At 38.0% G+C, this 16,161-nt stretch overlaps 1 protein-coding gene across 5 annotated transcripts in view; it reads right to left on the reverse strand.

Moving 5' to 3' along the window:
• MTMR8 (myotubularin related protein 8) overlaps positions 1-16,161 on the reverse strand; it is a 46,653-nt gene that overhangs the window by 3,473 nt on the left and 27,019 nt on the right. For 2 of the 5 annotated variants that reach the window (XM_074207377.1, XM_074207381.1), the window contains exons 13-15: positions 14,404-14,530; positions 11,264-11,551; positions 8,933-9,047 (exon numbers count right to left, since the gene is read on the reverse strand). In XM_074207377.1, the coding sequence (XP_074063478.1) occupies positions 11,276-11,551; positions 14,404-14,530 (403 nt within the window). In that variant the 3' untranslated portion in view covers positions 8,933-9,047; positions 11,264-11,275. Of the gene's footprint in view, positions 1-8,932; positions 9,048-11,253; positions 11,552-14,403; positions 14,531-16,161 lie in introns of those variants that run through there. The other 3 variants (XM_074207378.1, XM_074207382.1, XM_074207379.1) reach the window with 3 other exon arrangements.

The following is a 16,161-nucleotide window of genomic DNA, read 5'->3' on the forward strand; positions in this document are numbered from 1 at the left end:
ATCCATTCTGTTAATCCTGAGGTGGTGATGATTTATCTTTTCATGGAAAGACCTATTTGAATTGATGCAAAGTGAAGTGAGATGAACCAGGAGATCATTGTACATAGTCACAGCAATGTTGTAATCATGATCAATTTTGAAAACATATTGGGTAATTTTTGGCTATCCTACCCCACAAAACTTGCATGCTGAAATAAATCCAACTTCATGTAGTTCCCTCTTTGACAAAGACTGCTATTGATGTTAACTATTATTGGTAATGAATGAAAAGTATTGGAGTTGCAGTTGGGACACAAGGCTTTAATGACCAAAACCTTATATGAGACGCAACTTATATTTCAAAATCTGTACATCAGCAAGCATATGTACATTGCAACACTAGTCCAATAAATGAAAATGAAAAGATATTACAGATAATATGTGGCTTTAGAACGAAAAAATCCATTTCTTGGAAGGGCCTTCATCCAGGTGCCATTCAAGGGGGGAAGTTGGAGGCAGCCAAGAGATTAGAATACAGCATTTACTAGCTAAGAGGTAAGTTACCCTGTGAATGTTCCAATTTGGAGGGGAAAGGGAAGCCAGATGACATAAGGGAAATACCTTAAAACTTACAATGTCTGAATTTGAAGGAAATGGTAAATCCAGAATTCTGAACTGGATAACCCTGCAAAAGCTGCAAAGTCAGTATTAGGAGGGGTTGGAACAGAGAGAATGGGAGATATTCAGAGGCTGAGAATGGAAATTGTCAGAAGCAGTAGGGCACAAAATGGCAGGCTCTGTGATTGTCATGGAGAAGGGAATGAGAGAGGTAGGAAAGAACATCAGCATGAAGAAAACCTTTAGAACACAAAATGTCAGCTCTTGGAATATGCCAAAAAACCTGCATTTGTGATAACGCAAATCATGAGCTCTCAAAGAGACCTTATAATGGAAAATCTCATAAATGAGAAGGATTTATTTTTTGCATATATTCTTCATGGGTCAAAATTGGCCACTTCTAGGTAAATTAAAAAAAACAGAAAGTAGTTTGTTGGTATGACTTCATCATTTATTCTAATTTCATTAATATCATACAATAGTGAGATTTTAAAAAAAAAACAAAATCTCACATTCTGAACCACACAGTCAAAACAGTATGATGAAAGTACCTATATACATATATACACACATTCATTTGGGTATAGAAATCTATCTCATCCAACTTTCTCCCCTTGTGGAGGAGGCTGTGTAGGAGCTAAGGAAAAATTTCTTGCTTATACTCTGCCATCTTGAGAAGGGGACAGAGTTTGGCAACAAACTGGATATGGAACGTGTGTGGGGGTGAGACATAGTGAGGAATTCAGGATGGCACCATGGTTTTTAAGTCTGAAGGATTAGGAGGATAGTGTTGCTTTTGACAGTAATAGGAAAGGTCTTGGGCAAAGATAATGTTTTGGGTATGTCGAGTTTACTCACAGCCAGTTAACTGAAAGGCAGTTGGAGATGCAAGGTTGGAGATCAACAGGGAGGTAGGGGGTAGGATAGGTGGATTTGAATCAAGAAGCATATGATATTAATCACTAGACAAAAACAATCACAGGGCAACAGTATTCATGGGAAGAGGAGAAGAGGTCATTGATGCTTGTGTGTACCATATGTTCTAATCTTTAGCAATGTAAATATTTCAAGTTTGGAATTGTTATTTAGTTTGTATTAATGATTTAAAATTTTATTAAATTTTAATTTTAAACATTTAAAACATTTATTTAAATTTAAATATTTATAATTTATATGTTCTATATATAATTTGAATATTTATAATTTATATTATTCAATAATTTATAAAATTTAAAATATTATTTATAGACTTTCCTAGATACTTCAAGGATACCCAGAAGGTAGAAGGTAGAATATAATGAGAGCATATTTGGTGCCTTGACATAACTGACTCCATTATTTATTAGGTCACCATTTTGTGATGAAGTGTTCTTTTGTTTTACTTAACTTCTTTTTAAATACTAAGATACTGTAGTATAGGCTGGTAAACAGCATGTCTGTGCTCATAAGCAACAGATAAATATATACATATACATATACATATACATATATATATATATATATATATTACTCCTAAATAGGAGAGCCCACCAATGGAAAAATTTGGTAAATATTCTCACCATTATTGATTTATGTCATCAGATATCAATGAAATTATTTGGTAAACCATTTAGGTCACCAGTCACCAATCAGAATTTGTGTACAAACAGTTAAGGCTCAAGTTTGAACTATAAGAAACCATTGAAGGCCCTAGACTGCTTTTGGGTCACTTGGGACTTGAGACCTCCTTATCCCCCACCAATAATTTTGCTTGATGACAGTGCTGATTGATTGATGGAAATTTATCGACTTGCTAGCCAACCAACTCTGAGGGAGACTGGCTGGGAACCTTATGTCCTGGAAGGAGAAACACTGGTAGTCACTAGGAAATTAGGTGGGTGATTTTTAAGAGTGAATATCTGTATTGTCTATTAGTTGTATAAACTACTATTTGCATGCTCTTGATAAGTAAAATTTGTTAGCATTGAGAAGTAATGAATCTTTCCTTCACACTGATTGGCATATGCAATGGTAAATTGGTTGTGGCTATGTACTGTGTATTCCACTGGGGGAAGAAGATGACAAGTGATTCTGATCTGGTACAGGGTGTAGAGTACAGAAACTGGAACCATGTGCATCTGTCATTCATTTCTTGGTTTCCCACTTTGGGGAAAGTCTCAATGTGGAAAGGATTACAATACACCAGAGGAAAAGGCAAGGAAGGGAGAAGCTTATCTCACAGTAGTAGGTGATACAACTAGAAATCTATAGAATCGAGTAAGGGGTTACTTGAACTTCACTTTTATTTGAATTGGTCAGAGGTTAATAGAACACACACACACACATACAGAGGTTAGTATAGCAACTCATTTACATCAACAGGGAAACAGGAAAAAACAGAGAAGAGGGATTCAAGGAGGGATTAGTTGTAAACAAAACAAACCCTAGGCTGGAACTAGGGTTGTAAAGATGGGTTTAAAAAAGTAAAGTAAGGTAAGAATCTGTGATTGGGGTCTAGTTGAAGGGAAGACAAGAAGGGGAGAGGAGGGGAAGTTGATCTGCAGCAAGCGCAGGGCATTGCTGCAAAAGGATTTCTGCTTGACAACCCTTTTCTCTGTCAAGAAGGAAAAGTATACTGGACTACGATGGAGGGAAATACAGTCACCAATTATAACTATCAATGTGAATGGGGTAACAAGAGTTCAGGACGAAAATGCAGGCTAAGGAAATCACATTCATAATATAAATGTCATACCCTTTGCCTCAGTAATCTCACATTCAGGTTCACACCTGAAAGGAAAGGGGGGAAAAAGATCCATCTGAGCAAAAATATTCACAAGAGCACTATTTGAAAAACAAAATTGGGAACAGCCTATGTTATTCACCAACTGGGGAATCGCTATATAAATAGTGCAATGACACATAAAAATACCACAAAAGGACTTTGACTGCACCATAATTATAAATGTGAAAAATAAAAGAAATCTGGGAAGATGTTCAATTGACAGAAATAGAGACTGCAAACATTGACTTCAATTATGGAAAGGAGTGATCAACACTGGTGCTACTTGTTCAAAGTTGATGCCCATGTTGAGATTTGAAAAAGCAATTGGTAAATGATAGAAAGGCACAACCATTATACTTTTTAAAATGTTTTGCTGAACTATATATAGGATTTAGGTTTCATAAGTGTTGCTTTTGTTTTATGAATAGTTTCATTTCAGAAAATCAAATGCTTCTAAAATGAACGAGCTAAATGAGGTAGTCTCTGAGGTCCCATTCAGTTCTAAAGTCTTTGAGTGCATAGTTTCTGAGGTCCCATTCAGTTCTAAAGTCTTTGAGTGCAGAGATGCATTTTCAGAAGACACCAACCAGGATAGCTATCAAACTAGATGATGAAGTCAAGATTCAAGGACTTTGTCAAGGCAGAGTATTGGTCTGATTTTAATCAGATAAAATTCTGTAGGGATCAATGAAAAAATGTTCCAGTGGGGTTCTAAAAATCATCTTCATAAGTGATGACATAACAAGCGAGTAAACTGGATTTGAGTGAAGGGGGTACAAGATGGGGGAAATCATGGTTAGACAGGAATGTGCCTAAAAAAGATCTTGGGAGTTTTAGTGGATTGCAAGCTCAGTAGGGGGTCAACAGTATAAGAAGACAGCTCCCTTCCCCCAATTTTGCATTCCCAGAATTAAAGAACTGTTTAGTCCCTTTGCAGCCCAGAGTGCTCGGTTCTGGGCAACACAGTTTAGGTTGACAATAATAAAGTGGAGAGTCCAGAGGAGGGGCAAACATGATGAAGAGTCTTTAATGAGGAAGTAATTGAAGGATATGGGGAAGTTTTGACTTGGGGAATGGGAATGGGAATTATGTATGGTTTCTGTCTTCAAGAATTTTGTAGTAGAGGGATTAGAATTATTCTATTTGACCCTAGAGAGCAAAAGCAGCAGCAATAAGCGACTCTAAGTTTGAGATCTGAAGAAATGTCTCAACAAGGAGTTATAACAAAGTAGAATAGGCCACCTCAGGGATACTGCCCACTCCCCCTCCCACCTTCATTACTCTTCAACCTGAGGATAGGTGACTATTTTGTTGGGGGCGGGGAGGAGGGATTTCTTTTGGGGAATGGTTGAACTAGATGACCTTTGAGGTACCTTCCCTCTCTAAAATTCTGGGACCTTGTAAAAATTTGTGATTCTGGAAATACCAACATAGAGGCATTGTGGGGAAAACACTCTGTAAACCTTAAACCTGTATAAATGCAGGAAAGTATTTATGAAGTTTTATAATCAATGTGAGGTCTTGGAGTCTTCTTGAGTTCCAATCTGGCCTCAGATAATTACTAACTTGTGTGACCCTCGGTAAGTCAAATAATTCTGTTTGTCTGTTTCCCATCTGTCAAAAGAACTGGAGAAAGTATTGGCAAACCACTCCAGTATCTTCATTAAGAAAGCACCAATGGGGTTACAAAGAGCAGGATATGACTGAAAAATAACCAAATGACATCAATCAAGAAATGTGAACTATTATTTTTTTTTAAATGGGAGGAAGGGATGAAATCCTATTTGTAGAATGGCAATTTTAAAAGCCCATACCTTGAGAAATGAATTGGGGCATTGCATGTTGGGTGTGCATAATTCCACAGAATATCTGAGGAATGACAGAAATACATCTGAGGTTTTTAAATGAACTGTGAAAGTAATTTGATTCTGCAATATATTTTTCATTTATTTTCCCTTCTCCAATTCTGTAAAATCCTAAATATTAAATGTGTACTCTCATGTACTTGGTAGGTCATTTAAATCTGAGCTAAGTAGTACCACTTCAGTGTGCAGAATGCTGAACTTGGAATCAGAAAGACCTGAGTTCAAATCTGCCCTTAGATTCTTATTAGCTGTGTATCTTGGGCAAGTTCCTTAAGACTCCGTGCCTCAATTTTCTCAGCTTTCTCTTACCAGCACCTACCTCCCAGGGTGGGTATAAGGATCAAATGAGATCATATTTGTAAATTGCTTTCCAAACCTCAAAGAACTATATAAATGCTAGCAATTATTTTTAGAAATGGAAAAGAGAAAAATTCCTGGCTTTAGAAAGAGATCCAGAACAATTAACTGTAGCAGATGGTGGGCACAGCTTTTTTAAAAACTCTCAGAAACCCAGAACTATATGAAACCTCAAGACAATTCATATTTACATCCACATAAGCTGGTGTGGCAAAATGGAAAGTGTTGGATTCTGAATCAGGAAGACAGGACTTTTAATCCAGTCTTACTAGTGTCACCTCCAGCAAGTCACTAAATTGCTCTGTTTCCTCATCTGTAAAATGGGGATAACAGCACCTAGCTCACAAGGGTGCAGGGAAAAATAAATGAGATTATATTTGTAAAGCACTTTGCAAACGTTAGTTTATAGAAATGCCAGATATTATCTGAATTTGGCCTCACTGCCACACACTGTGAGTGTGTGTGTGGATGGAGTCAAAACCATTCTACCCTATTTTAGCCTTGGTGATCGTAATGAGAACATGTGTCTCTCATTCATGTCTTAGACCAAGTGCTAAAAGGCCACTGAACTGGAATGGTATTGTACAAGGAAACCTGGTCATTCCTGTAGGCCTCATCTAGAAATTATTATGGGTTAAGAAGGAGTAGAAGTCCAAAAATTGGACCCAAACCCTCTGAGAAGGAACCATTTGGAAGAAGTCTCTCCTCAAGTTTTTCTCAGGCACAATGGAGACTCAAAGGACCTAGAAGAGTTTGGACTTTCCCTCAGTATTCTAGAAGTATCCTTTCATTAAGTAGGCTCAGTTTCTGCAATGGGAGTCAAGTCCAGATGGACACTGATTTGCCAAGACTAAGAGAAACTTTTTGAGCTCCTCACAATCAGGAGAAAACTACATCCATCCAACCAGGAGCTGTTGTATTCCCTAAGCTTGAATCCACTTTCCCCTGAACTTTGCACTGGTTGATCATTACCTAGTGACTTGTCAGGGCAGTCCACAGCCCAAGTAAAATAAAGAAGGAACTGAGAAAACATAACAGGGAATAGCCTCCATGCTTCATAAATACACTGGACCAAGAGAAAGCAAATGGGAAGGAATTCATATTTGCATATTTAAAATATTTCAATGTGATGTGCAGGATGTTATAGTAGTTTCTATAACTCAAAAACCTCATGAAAAGAAATCGTGTGTCATTTATAAAGTAAATAAGCAAAATTCATAAGGCAGAAATATTACATAGGATAAAAAAAAAACAACCTCATTTTTTGGATCTCACATCAGAGAAATGAAATACTTAATGCTCCCATTAAGCAACCTCACCCTACACCCCACTGCCCACCAGTGTACTGGATACAGTAGGTTTAAGCAACCTCTCAGCCTTGTGATTCAGACTCACTGCCCAGGGCCTGCCCTGCAGAAGAAGGCTTAACTCTCTTAGTTAACAAGGAGCAGAAAGCACTGATTCTGCCCAACCACCTGAAGGAAAGGAAAGGGTTGAATGGGGAGTTAAGAGCCCAATACAAATGTGAAGGTGAGACAGAACTTCCATATAGGAGAAAGAGGACTAGAAATGCATTGAGGGCTCCTTGCCCCTCTATTTCCCCTCCCCCTCTACCTTTCTCTCCTCTCTCTGTATCTGTCTTGTCTCTCTCTCTTGCCTTGTTTCTCTCTGACTCTTTCTTTCTGAAATGGAGCTAGGCCAATCAACTTTATTGGGAGCCTATGCTGCAATAGAAGGGGGAGGTGCCAAAGAGTGAGAGAAATCAAAAAGAAGTAATTGGAAATACAAAAATGGGTTTGAAAGGCAAAACATTCAAGAGAAAAAGCCCAAATAAAACTGATACATAAGCAGAAAAAACATGACAGATGGAAAAATGAGTAAAACCTCAGAGTCCAGAATGCTATGAACTATTGTCATTTTCATTATTACTATGAAACAACCAAAATTACCCAATGGAAAAAGATAATCCTATAGAAATCATTAAACCACAGCAAGAAAATACAAAGTAATTCAATAGAGTAACAAAATGTGTATAAGAAAAAAATTATGATTGAAATTAGGTCAGAAGGTAGAGATAGCAAACAGAATTAAAACACAAACAGCAGTGTAGGAAAAAGGAATATATAACTGAGAACTTCTCCAGAGTAGCAGAGGTTCTGAGTGAAATAAATAAGTGTTTATAATACAAAAAATAATCAAATAGAAGAAATTTCAGTGGAAGATAAACCAAAGTCAATGACATTATGAAAACACATGAATTTTATGCAAGTTAAAGCAACTGACCCTGAGGATGAATTTGCTGAGATAACTTAAACATAACAAATCAAACCCTCCCCACAAAAATTTAACCACCATTTTGGAGGAAAGGACCAATGAAAGCTATCTATAACTTTTGAATAGAGACAACAAAGAACACCCACAGGTTTTCGAGAGTGGAGTGCTTCAGAATTCACATACAGTGAATAAATTTCACCATTTCAATAACAAATACATCTTGTGAGCTGCTATGAAATACACAATAAATACAATGACTAACCAAGATTCCAAAGGATTCATATATGATGAAGCATACTACCCGATCTCCTGACAGAGAGGTGATAAAGTCAAGGTGTAGAATTGGAAAAAGGCAATATTGGAATTTTCTTTGCTTAATGAGAGAAACACAGACACATGGAGAGAGAGAGAGAGAGAGAGAGAGAGAGAGAGAGAGAGAGAGAGAGAGAACTGCAAATCTGAAGGAATGACAATTAAAATAACAAAAATTACTCCACATTTATAAGAAATCACAGCAGAATGGAATAATATATTGCATCATCAATAAAAAAGATGGACCCAACAACAACAAAAGATATTTGGGGTATTCTTGATAAAATTAAACAACAAACAAAAACACAAAGGATAGAGAACTGATTGCTGGCCTTGCAAAAACCTCAAGGGTAAAAAGGCCCCCAAAGTTGAAAAATTTAAGGGGGACTGAAAGAATCAAGAGAAGGAGAAAGAGATAAATGGACTACAGCCTAAGTCTCTGAATTGGCTATAAGTGAGTAATATATATGGAAAAGATTAAAATTGTAAACTGAGTCCTGAATAATTGTAAAATCAAACTTTGTCCAGAAACCACATGCCTCCCTCAGTTGAAGAAGTGGAGGACTATGGATGGAGAATATCACACGTATTGTCAAACATAGTTGAAATACTGATGAATTTTACTGAACTGCTTTTTCGCCCTTTTTAAAAATCTTTGTTACAAGGAATGACTTCTTGTGTAGGGAAAGTGGGAAGACATTCAGAAATAAATGTGATAGAAAAGCAACAAATATCAATAAAATCAAGATAACCTTTCAAAAAATAAATAAAAACATTTTATAGAGAGTGGTCATGGTAATTCCTGTTGAGCACATCCTTGGGTCACGCATCTTCTCTTCTTACAGGTGGAGTTGTGCCTGGATCCATAATCACAGCTTCTGCAAAGAGAGTCAGAGGGTCACACTTGGGACTTGTGTCATTTCTTGGGAAAGTTCATTTGATTTCTTTGTTAACAATGTACTCCTCGAGGTGATGGAACATGGGACTGCTTTGAGAAGGAGGGACTGCAGTAGGTACCTCTGAAAGACCCTAGCTCAGGAAGCTAGGCTGAGAGTGAATGATACTTATGGAATTTAAGTTCCTTTAGGACTAGGACTGGTTTTTGTTTTTCTGGTTAAAAAACAAGCCCCAGCTTTGGCTCACAGTGGAAGCTTTACAGATTCTTGGCAAATTCAAAAATACAAATCAAGAAATCAGAATTCCTTTCCTAAAAGAAAGTTGTCAACAATAGACTAGAGCTAAGGGAAAACAAATCCAAGGCCCATCCCATCATGCTCTCCTATGAAGACATACAAGTGAATGGCAAAATCTGCATATTTTAAGCACTGAAAAGAATGAAGGGGGCAGGGAGATAGAGGGAATTCTAGGGTTCAATTATGTGAAGCAATTTTATTTGTATCTGGCTGGTTTGGTTTTCAGAGACAACTCTTTTCCTTGAGACATAGCATCCTTGGGCTCAAATTAGATCCAATAAGAGTATGTTCTGAGGTCTCTGTCTTTCTTCCCCACCTCCCCTCTGCTCCTCAAAAGGAATCCTAGCATAGTTCCTTCCAAGAAGTATCAGGTATACTACAGGACTGGGGATATTTCTAAAGTTTGAATATTTCAAAAAGAAGGAGTTTCTTCAGGTGTATTCAAAGCTGTATACGTGCCCATTTTGATTCTTCAATTATATTCAAGAGAAAACAAGGACAGGTTGAAAACAATCAGGGAGTTTTGTCATAGTAAGACTTTCTGGAAAGTGGTGAGACATGGAAAAGAAGGGGGAAAATGGGCAGAGGATATTACCTTCCCTCTGATGGGATCATATATTGAGGAACGCAGATGGGTGAGCAAGTAATTGGCCAAACCAATGACATTTTTAATCCTCCTCCCAACCAAGGAGATTGACAGGAAACTGCAATAATTCTAACTTTACTAATTGCAATTGAGGACAATTTGTTTTGGTTTGCACGTGGACAAAGTCCTAGAATGTCTCTAGAATAGGGTAACCTGAATAGAATCCATTTGAAGAAGAGATAAGGGATATTCATCAAGGAGAAGACAGAGGAGTTGGAAGATGAGAAGTTACGATCACAGTCCCTGTTTTCTGGTAGAGCTGCCATGGGATGAGAGAATGGACTTGCTCTTGCTTTCAGAAAACTGAACTATGATAAGTAGAACTAAGTAATAAGGAAGCACATTTGGACTTGACAGAAAGAAGACCCTCTTAGCAATAATGAGGATTGTACAGAGAAGAGTTTCTATGCTTGGTAATGGGCTCCCATCCTTTAAAGACAGAAAGTTCTCAAGCAGAGACTAGACTGACTCCTTCTTTGTACTGGGGGATGAGAGACTCCTAATGGGGATGAACTGACTGGCCTCTGAGATCTCTTTGTACTCTGAGAATTTTGTCACTGAAGTGAAACTTTTTTGTGTTATTTTGGATAAAAGAATTTGTTAAGAAAATTAACGTTATATAGTATTTGGGGGACTATAAGATCTTTTTCTAGGCATTTTCTTATACCTCTAAAACTTATCTTTTCCCATTCATGCTAAAATGAAAGTTTAATAATTATTACCTATGAATTCCTTTCATTCATTAAGGAAGTGCTGGGATAAGTATGAGATCTTTCTGTGCATTATTATGTGTCTTTCAAAGTAATATTTTCTTATAAATATCCTAAAATTTTCCATTTTAAAAAAATTAACACGATTTTACTTTATCTGTCTATTCCATTAATCTACAACGCCTCCATCCATTCTAGGATGAGTCAGTGAGGATGGAAAAAATAGGGGATCAAAAAGAGGGTGGTAGAAGCAGTTGGGTTTTTTTTTTCTGAAGGGTTTAGGGGGATAGGGAAGGCAATTCTGATTGAAAATTCCATTCTAACAAACAATGGCACCTTTTATTCCTTATTTCTATTTTCCCCAGTTTGGCATACACACATTGATCACTTCATCTGCAGAGAATGATGGGAGTAGATTCCTTCTCTGGATTTCATACAGACCCTAAAGAAGAATACTCTGACCATCAATAGGTAAGCCAATGGCCTCAGGCAGAGGGGCGAAGATTAGTCAGCGAGGTTTGACTATTCTAGTTACTTCACTGTACCCCAATGGTGGGTCACTGATGCTTTTCCTCTTGCTGCTGGCCTTTCTCTCTGGAGCTGGGTGGTGGGTTTGAGGTTAACCCAGTCTGTTTTTGCTTTGCAGCCATATCAGACAGTGCATCTCCTTCCCCCATCCGGCTGCTGCCATTGGGGAGTGAGGCAGCTGGCAGCTGGTCACACTTCTGTGGAGCGTCAGGCAGTGGAGTTCTCAGAGGCTTATTCAAGGCACTTTCAGTCTGAGGCTGATTACACGTATCTTGCAGAGAGAGAACACTGAGGTCTGGCAGCTTCTATATCATCAACAGGGAATGGTGGGGGAAGGTGAGAGAGAGTTAAACAGCACAGGCAGGTGCATGAGTAATCTTCCTCACTTGGCACTTGCTTTGAACTCAACCCCCCACCACCACCAGTTGCCAAAGGTCTTGACATTCCCACCCATATAGATTCGTTCCTTTGGGATAAGACCTTTACCCGAGAATACTCTTTTAAAACACAGTCTAGGGAGAGAAAGAATTTAGAACTCAAAATTAATTTAAAAAACAGAATGTTAAAAAATAAAAAAGTGACTAAGAAAATGAAATAAAAAATACACAAATACATAAAAGAGCCTTACTTCAATGTGGGGAAATACATTAATGCACTGACACAACTAAAAGTGAATCTGTTAGTATGGTATTAGCAAGCCAGTCACGCCTCAAGACTCCATGGGAACAAAACAGGACAAAGAAGCTTTAAATGAGAGTTAGCAGGGAGCCATTGAAATGGCACAAAGGAAGCTGGTCTGTATGGGGGCCACACTGGGAAACAAGGGAAGAAGGAAGGAGGGAAAAATCTCCTTCCTCTCAAATTCTGCCTTGAACTGGTTCTAAAGTCCTGAATCACAGGGAAGTAGGTGGAGTGCCGATCTCTTTTTCCATTTGAAGTCAGCTTTCCCCAACTTCTGGAGAACAAGTAATTGAGATTTTTTTCACTCCCAGTGATATATCCAAAAACTAAGAGGAATTGGGATCTGATATGCTCAGGATATATTTAATTTTTAGAAGCAAAAGGGCTATTTGCTCAGTTACAATGAGCAGAAAAGCAGTGCCTTAATAGAGCAGAGCTGATTTCACTCCAAGATGACAAAGAACATACACTGATAAAGAATTCTCTTTCATGAGCCTCTTTCCTCCTGCCCTCTTCTTCCTTCCACACAACCCCTCCTCCATTTTAGCCTATTTTCCATCTAGGTAAACTCATCAACTGCCACATTTTCTAAAGAAATCTTTTAAAATATGCTATTTTATGCACATTTTCAATTTTTAAAATCTGCTATTACTAGTAAATATGATCGCAAAAGTTCTCAGCAATCAGTTAATTATTAATGTGGGAAGGACAGGAAAGGTAAATCTATGAGACTTGCTTCATGGTAAATGGTACAATTTCACATCTTTAAGCAGAGGCACAGAGCAAAGAGATAATATGGAAGTATGGAGACAGACTTGGCTTTGAAGCTGGGGCTACTTGTGTTTAAATATTGCTTCTGACATATACTGGTTGGGTGTCACTGTGCAAGTCATAGGTAAATCTCTAAGTTGAAGAGAAGGTACAGGGAATTTCCTCATCGGGGAGCTCCTTATATCAGTCAAATTTTAAATCCACACTCACTGTGGGGTAGATAGATTGCTGCCTTATTGATTATCAGTGATGACTTCAGGCTAGTCTATTGAACCAACAGATGCCAGTCTGGCTTCTCGCTCATTCATGTCTATTCCCTCCTACTTGTTTATAATAGTTCAAACCGCTAAAACCAACACTTTATTGAAATAGATGGATGTTGCTTTTGCCTTACTCAGGAAAGTCATTAGAGGTTGTCTACCTCAACTTCTCTGTCCCCTTTATAGTAAGAAACTGGGAAACTGGGGAGATTTTAGTTCCTAAGTATAAGAGCAGACAAAAGTAGACTGGGCAGCCTTAGGACAACCCTTAGTGGGCTCCTCATTATTCATTGTCTTCAAATGGAGGCTGGATAAAGATTTCTTGGCAGAATTGTGATGTGGATTCTCTTTCACAGTCAAATTTATATAAATTCCTTCTGAAGTCTCTTCCAAACCATTCTATGGGTCAAGACAAGTGGTCCACATGCTCCCACTTGATCCTCACCAGTCATGGGGAACTCACTACTTCCTAAGAAATCCCATTTTATTTAGGGAACCATCTACTAAGTAAAAGTTTTTCCTGATACTGAGTTGAAATCTTGCTGTAATTTTCATATAACAGTCTTATTTCAATGCTCATATCAAGACCCTTCACCCATCCTTAGAGATGGCTTTCCTTAGGATATTCTCTAATTTGATAACTTTTCTAAAAACAAATGTTAAGACCTGAGTGCAAGTATTCTCTTTGCATGCTTATCCTTTCCACATTGCAACTTTCCCCAACACGGTTTCAAGATATTGTGGGGGGGCATAAACAATTGAATGGGAATTTGGGGAGGTGGTTTTATGGAAGCTGCAGATGACTCACAATGTTCAGCAGACAACATGGAGCCCATGGCCACATACTCAACCTGAAGTTTACAATAAGGTGCTGTGAAAAGCTCATAAAAAAGAAAAAAATTCAAATTTCTCTGGTGTGAAAGGAAGGTCATGGAGGAGTTGTCCCCCTAACCTCTGCAATGTGGAAGAGATAACTGTATTTCTACACCTAACTTTGGGACAGGAGGAGATAGCTTCTTTAGTCTACTATTATCAGGGCAGGACAGGATAAAATTAGCTTTTGGGGCTGTTAAGTTTCCTACGTAAATCACACTGCGCTTAGTGTCCACTAAAACTATCCAGTTTTCATCACACAGACTGCAATTGAGCCACAGCTCTCTCATCCCCTACTTGTCCAGTTAATTTCCCGAAACCAAGTATGGGATTTTACATTTCTCCTTATTCTCTGTTATTCTATGGGTACTTAAATGATGTGAACTTGAATAATAAAATCAAAGACATCTAAAGTCACTTAAAATTCTGCATAAAAAGGTGAACCCAGCAGGCAGGTTGAATTTCCCACATGGACCAACTTAACTTGAGGGAGTAACCTTAGAACAGAACTGGCCATGCTAACTGAGGAAAGAAAAGAACCTTTATCTTTGAAGGGTTCCCCAGACACTCACAGTCTCTAAGTGTATTTTGTCCTTCTCCATCTTCACTTGCTGATTCAAAAGATGGAGGAGATGGTCCAGTGTGCTCTGCTTGGGGTGCATTCCTTTGTCAAAACGATGGTACATGCCACACCAGAACCTTCAAAAGCACAAGAAAAGGAATGAGTAGCCAGTCATACTGGAGTAGGTCACTACCCTTTTCTGAATACCAACTTCCACCTACCCAGAACAGTCACTGGGGAAGGTCCCAATTAGAGGTTAAAAAGAAATCTTTTCAATACAGCCTTCACTATGGCCAGGAAATACCTTTTGTTTTTCATATCACATTCACTCTGAATAGATCCTTTTTTCCTTTTCTCCTACCCAACAAACCATTCCTCATAAAAGGGAAAAAAAAGGGAAACAAACACATGGACTGTTTACGACAATAAATGAGTGTTTCACATCCATGGTCCTTCACCTGTGTAACAGAAGGAAGTGCATTTTCTCATCTCTGCTTCAGGGCTGGCACAACATTTAGGGTTTGCTTTTCCTTTCCATTGCTGCAGTTCATACAGGTGGACTGTACCTTGATTCCAATATAATGATGTCATTTTGACCCTCCTTGAAAAAGGACAACCACCAACCCAACCAACATTGTTGCAGTCATGGTGCTGAGAGAAATTATTATTTCTCTCTTGTATTAATAACTAAAATATTGAATTGGGGCCAAGGTTTTTTTTTTTTTTTACTTTTCTACTTCATCCAGAAAATCAACCAGTGTGGGAGATCTTTCTCAAAGACTGACCAAGCCAGGATGGTTGAGATCTAATCAAAGACAGTAAAAGAAACTCTAAGTTTAGGCTACTGGGTGCATTCTTTCTCATTGGGTTTACTCAGACAGGTCTGGTAAAATGTTGATTCTTCCTTTTCTCAGATTGGTGATATGGAAACTGATGTCTCTTTGACAAAGAACTGGGTGATTCCAGTCATATACCTCAAGATCCTCATTGTTATATAGACTAGCTTCTCCTTATAATATTCATTTTTTCACTAACCAGTTACCAGTCAGAATTGATTGCCACCTTCAGGAAAGCCTACTCTTCCATGGGCATATAAATTTTAAGCCTAATGACATGAGGGAGCCTTTGGTCTATGAAAGACAGCAAAATGACCATTCTTTATTAATAAACATGTTATAATTATTAAAAGTGATTAAATTACTCAGAAACTATGCCTCAAATTTTTAAATGTCACAGTGCTTATTTTCTTGAATTTGCTTTTTTTAAAACTCTGTATTAATTCCAAGAAATCTTCACAAGTGTCTCTCAATTCTTCACACTTATTTCTTATGACACAATTATATTCTATTACATTCAGATACCAGAAGACAGCTAGGGGGTATAGTGGATAAAACATTAGACTGGAGTCATAAAGTCCCAAGTTCAAATCTGGCCTCAAATATTTACTATTTGTAAGACCCTGTTCAAGTCTCTTAACTTCTCTGTCTCAGTTTTCTCAACTGTAAAATGGGGGTTTATAATAGTGTCTACCTGACAGGGTTGTCATAAAGACCAAATGCTTATTTCCTCTCTTCCTCATCAAAATTCATCCATCTATCTCCCCAATCAACAGGGCTCTATTTGACTGCCAGTATATGCACCCAAATATTTAAGCTATGAAGGTTTTCAAATCTTCAAATGGCTCAGACTTCACAGGGACCTGGGAATGGCACAGTACACTCTTGGAATCTTTGCCCAGCCACGGAGTTTCCAGGACTAAGTTGAGGCA

This window comes from Macrotis lagotis, chromosome X, assembly GCF_037893015.1.
Source record: "Macrotis lagotis isolate mMagLag1 chromosome X, bilby.v1.9.chrom.fasta, whole genome shotgun sequence".
In the NCBI taxonomy this organism is placed as follows: domain Eukaryota; kingdom Metazoa; phylum Chordata; class Mammalia; order Peramelemorphia; family Peramelidae; genus Macrotis; species Macrotis lagotis.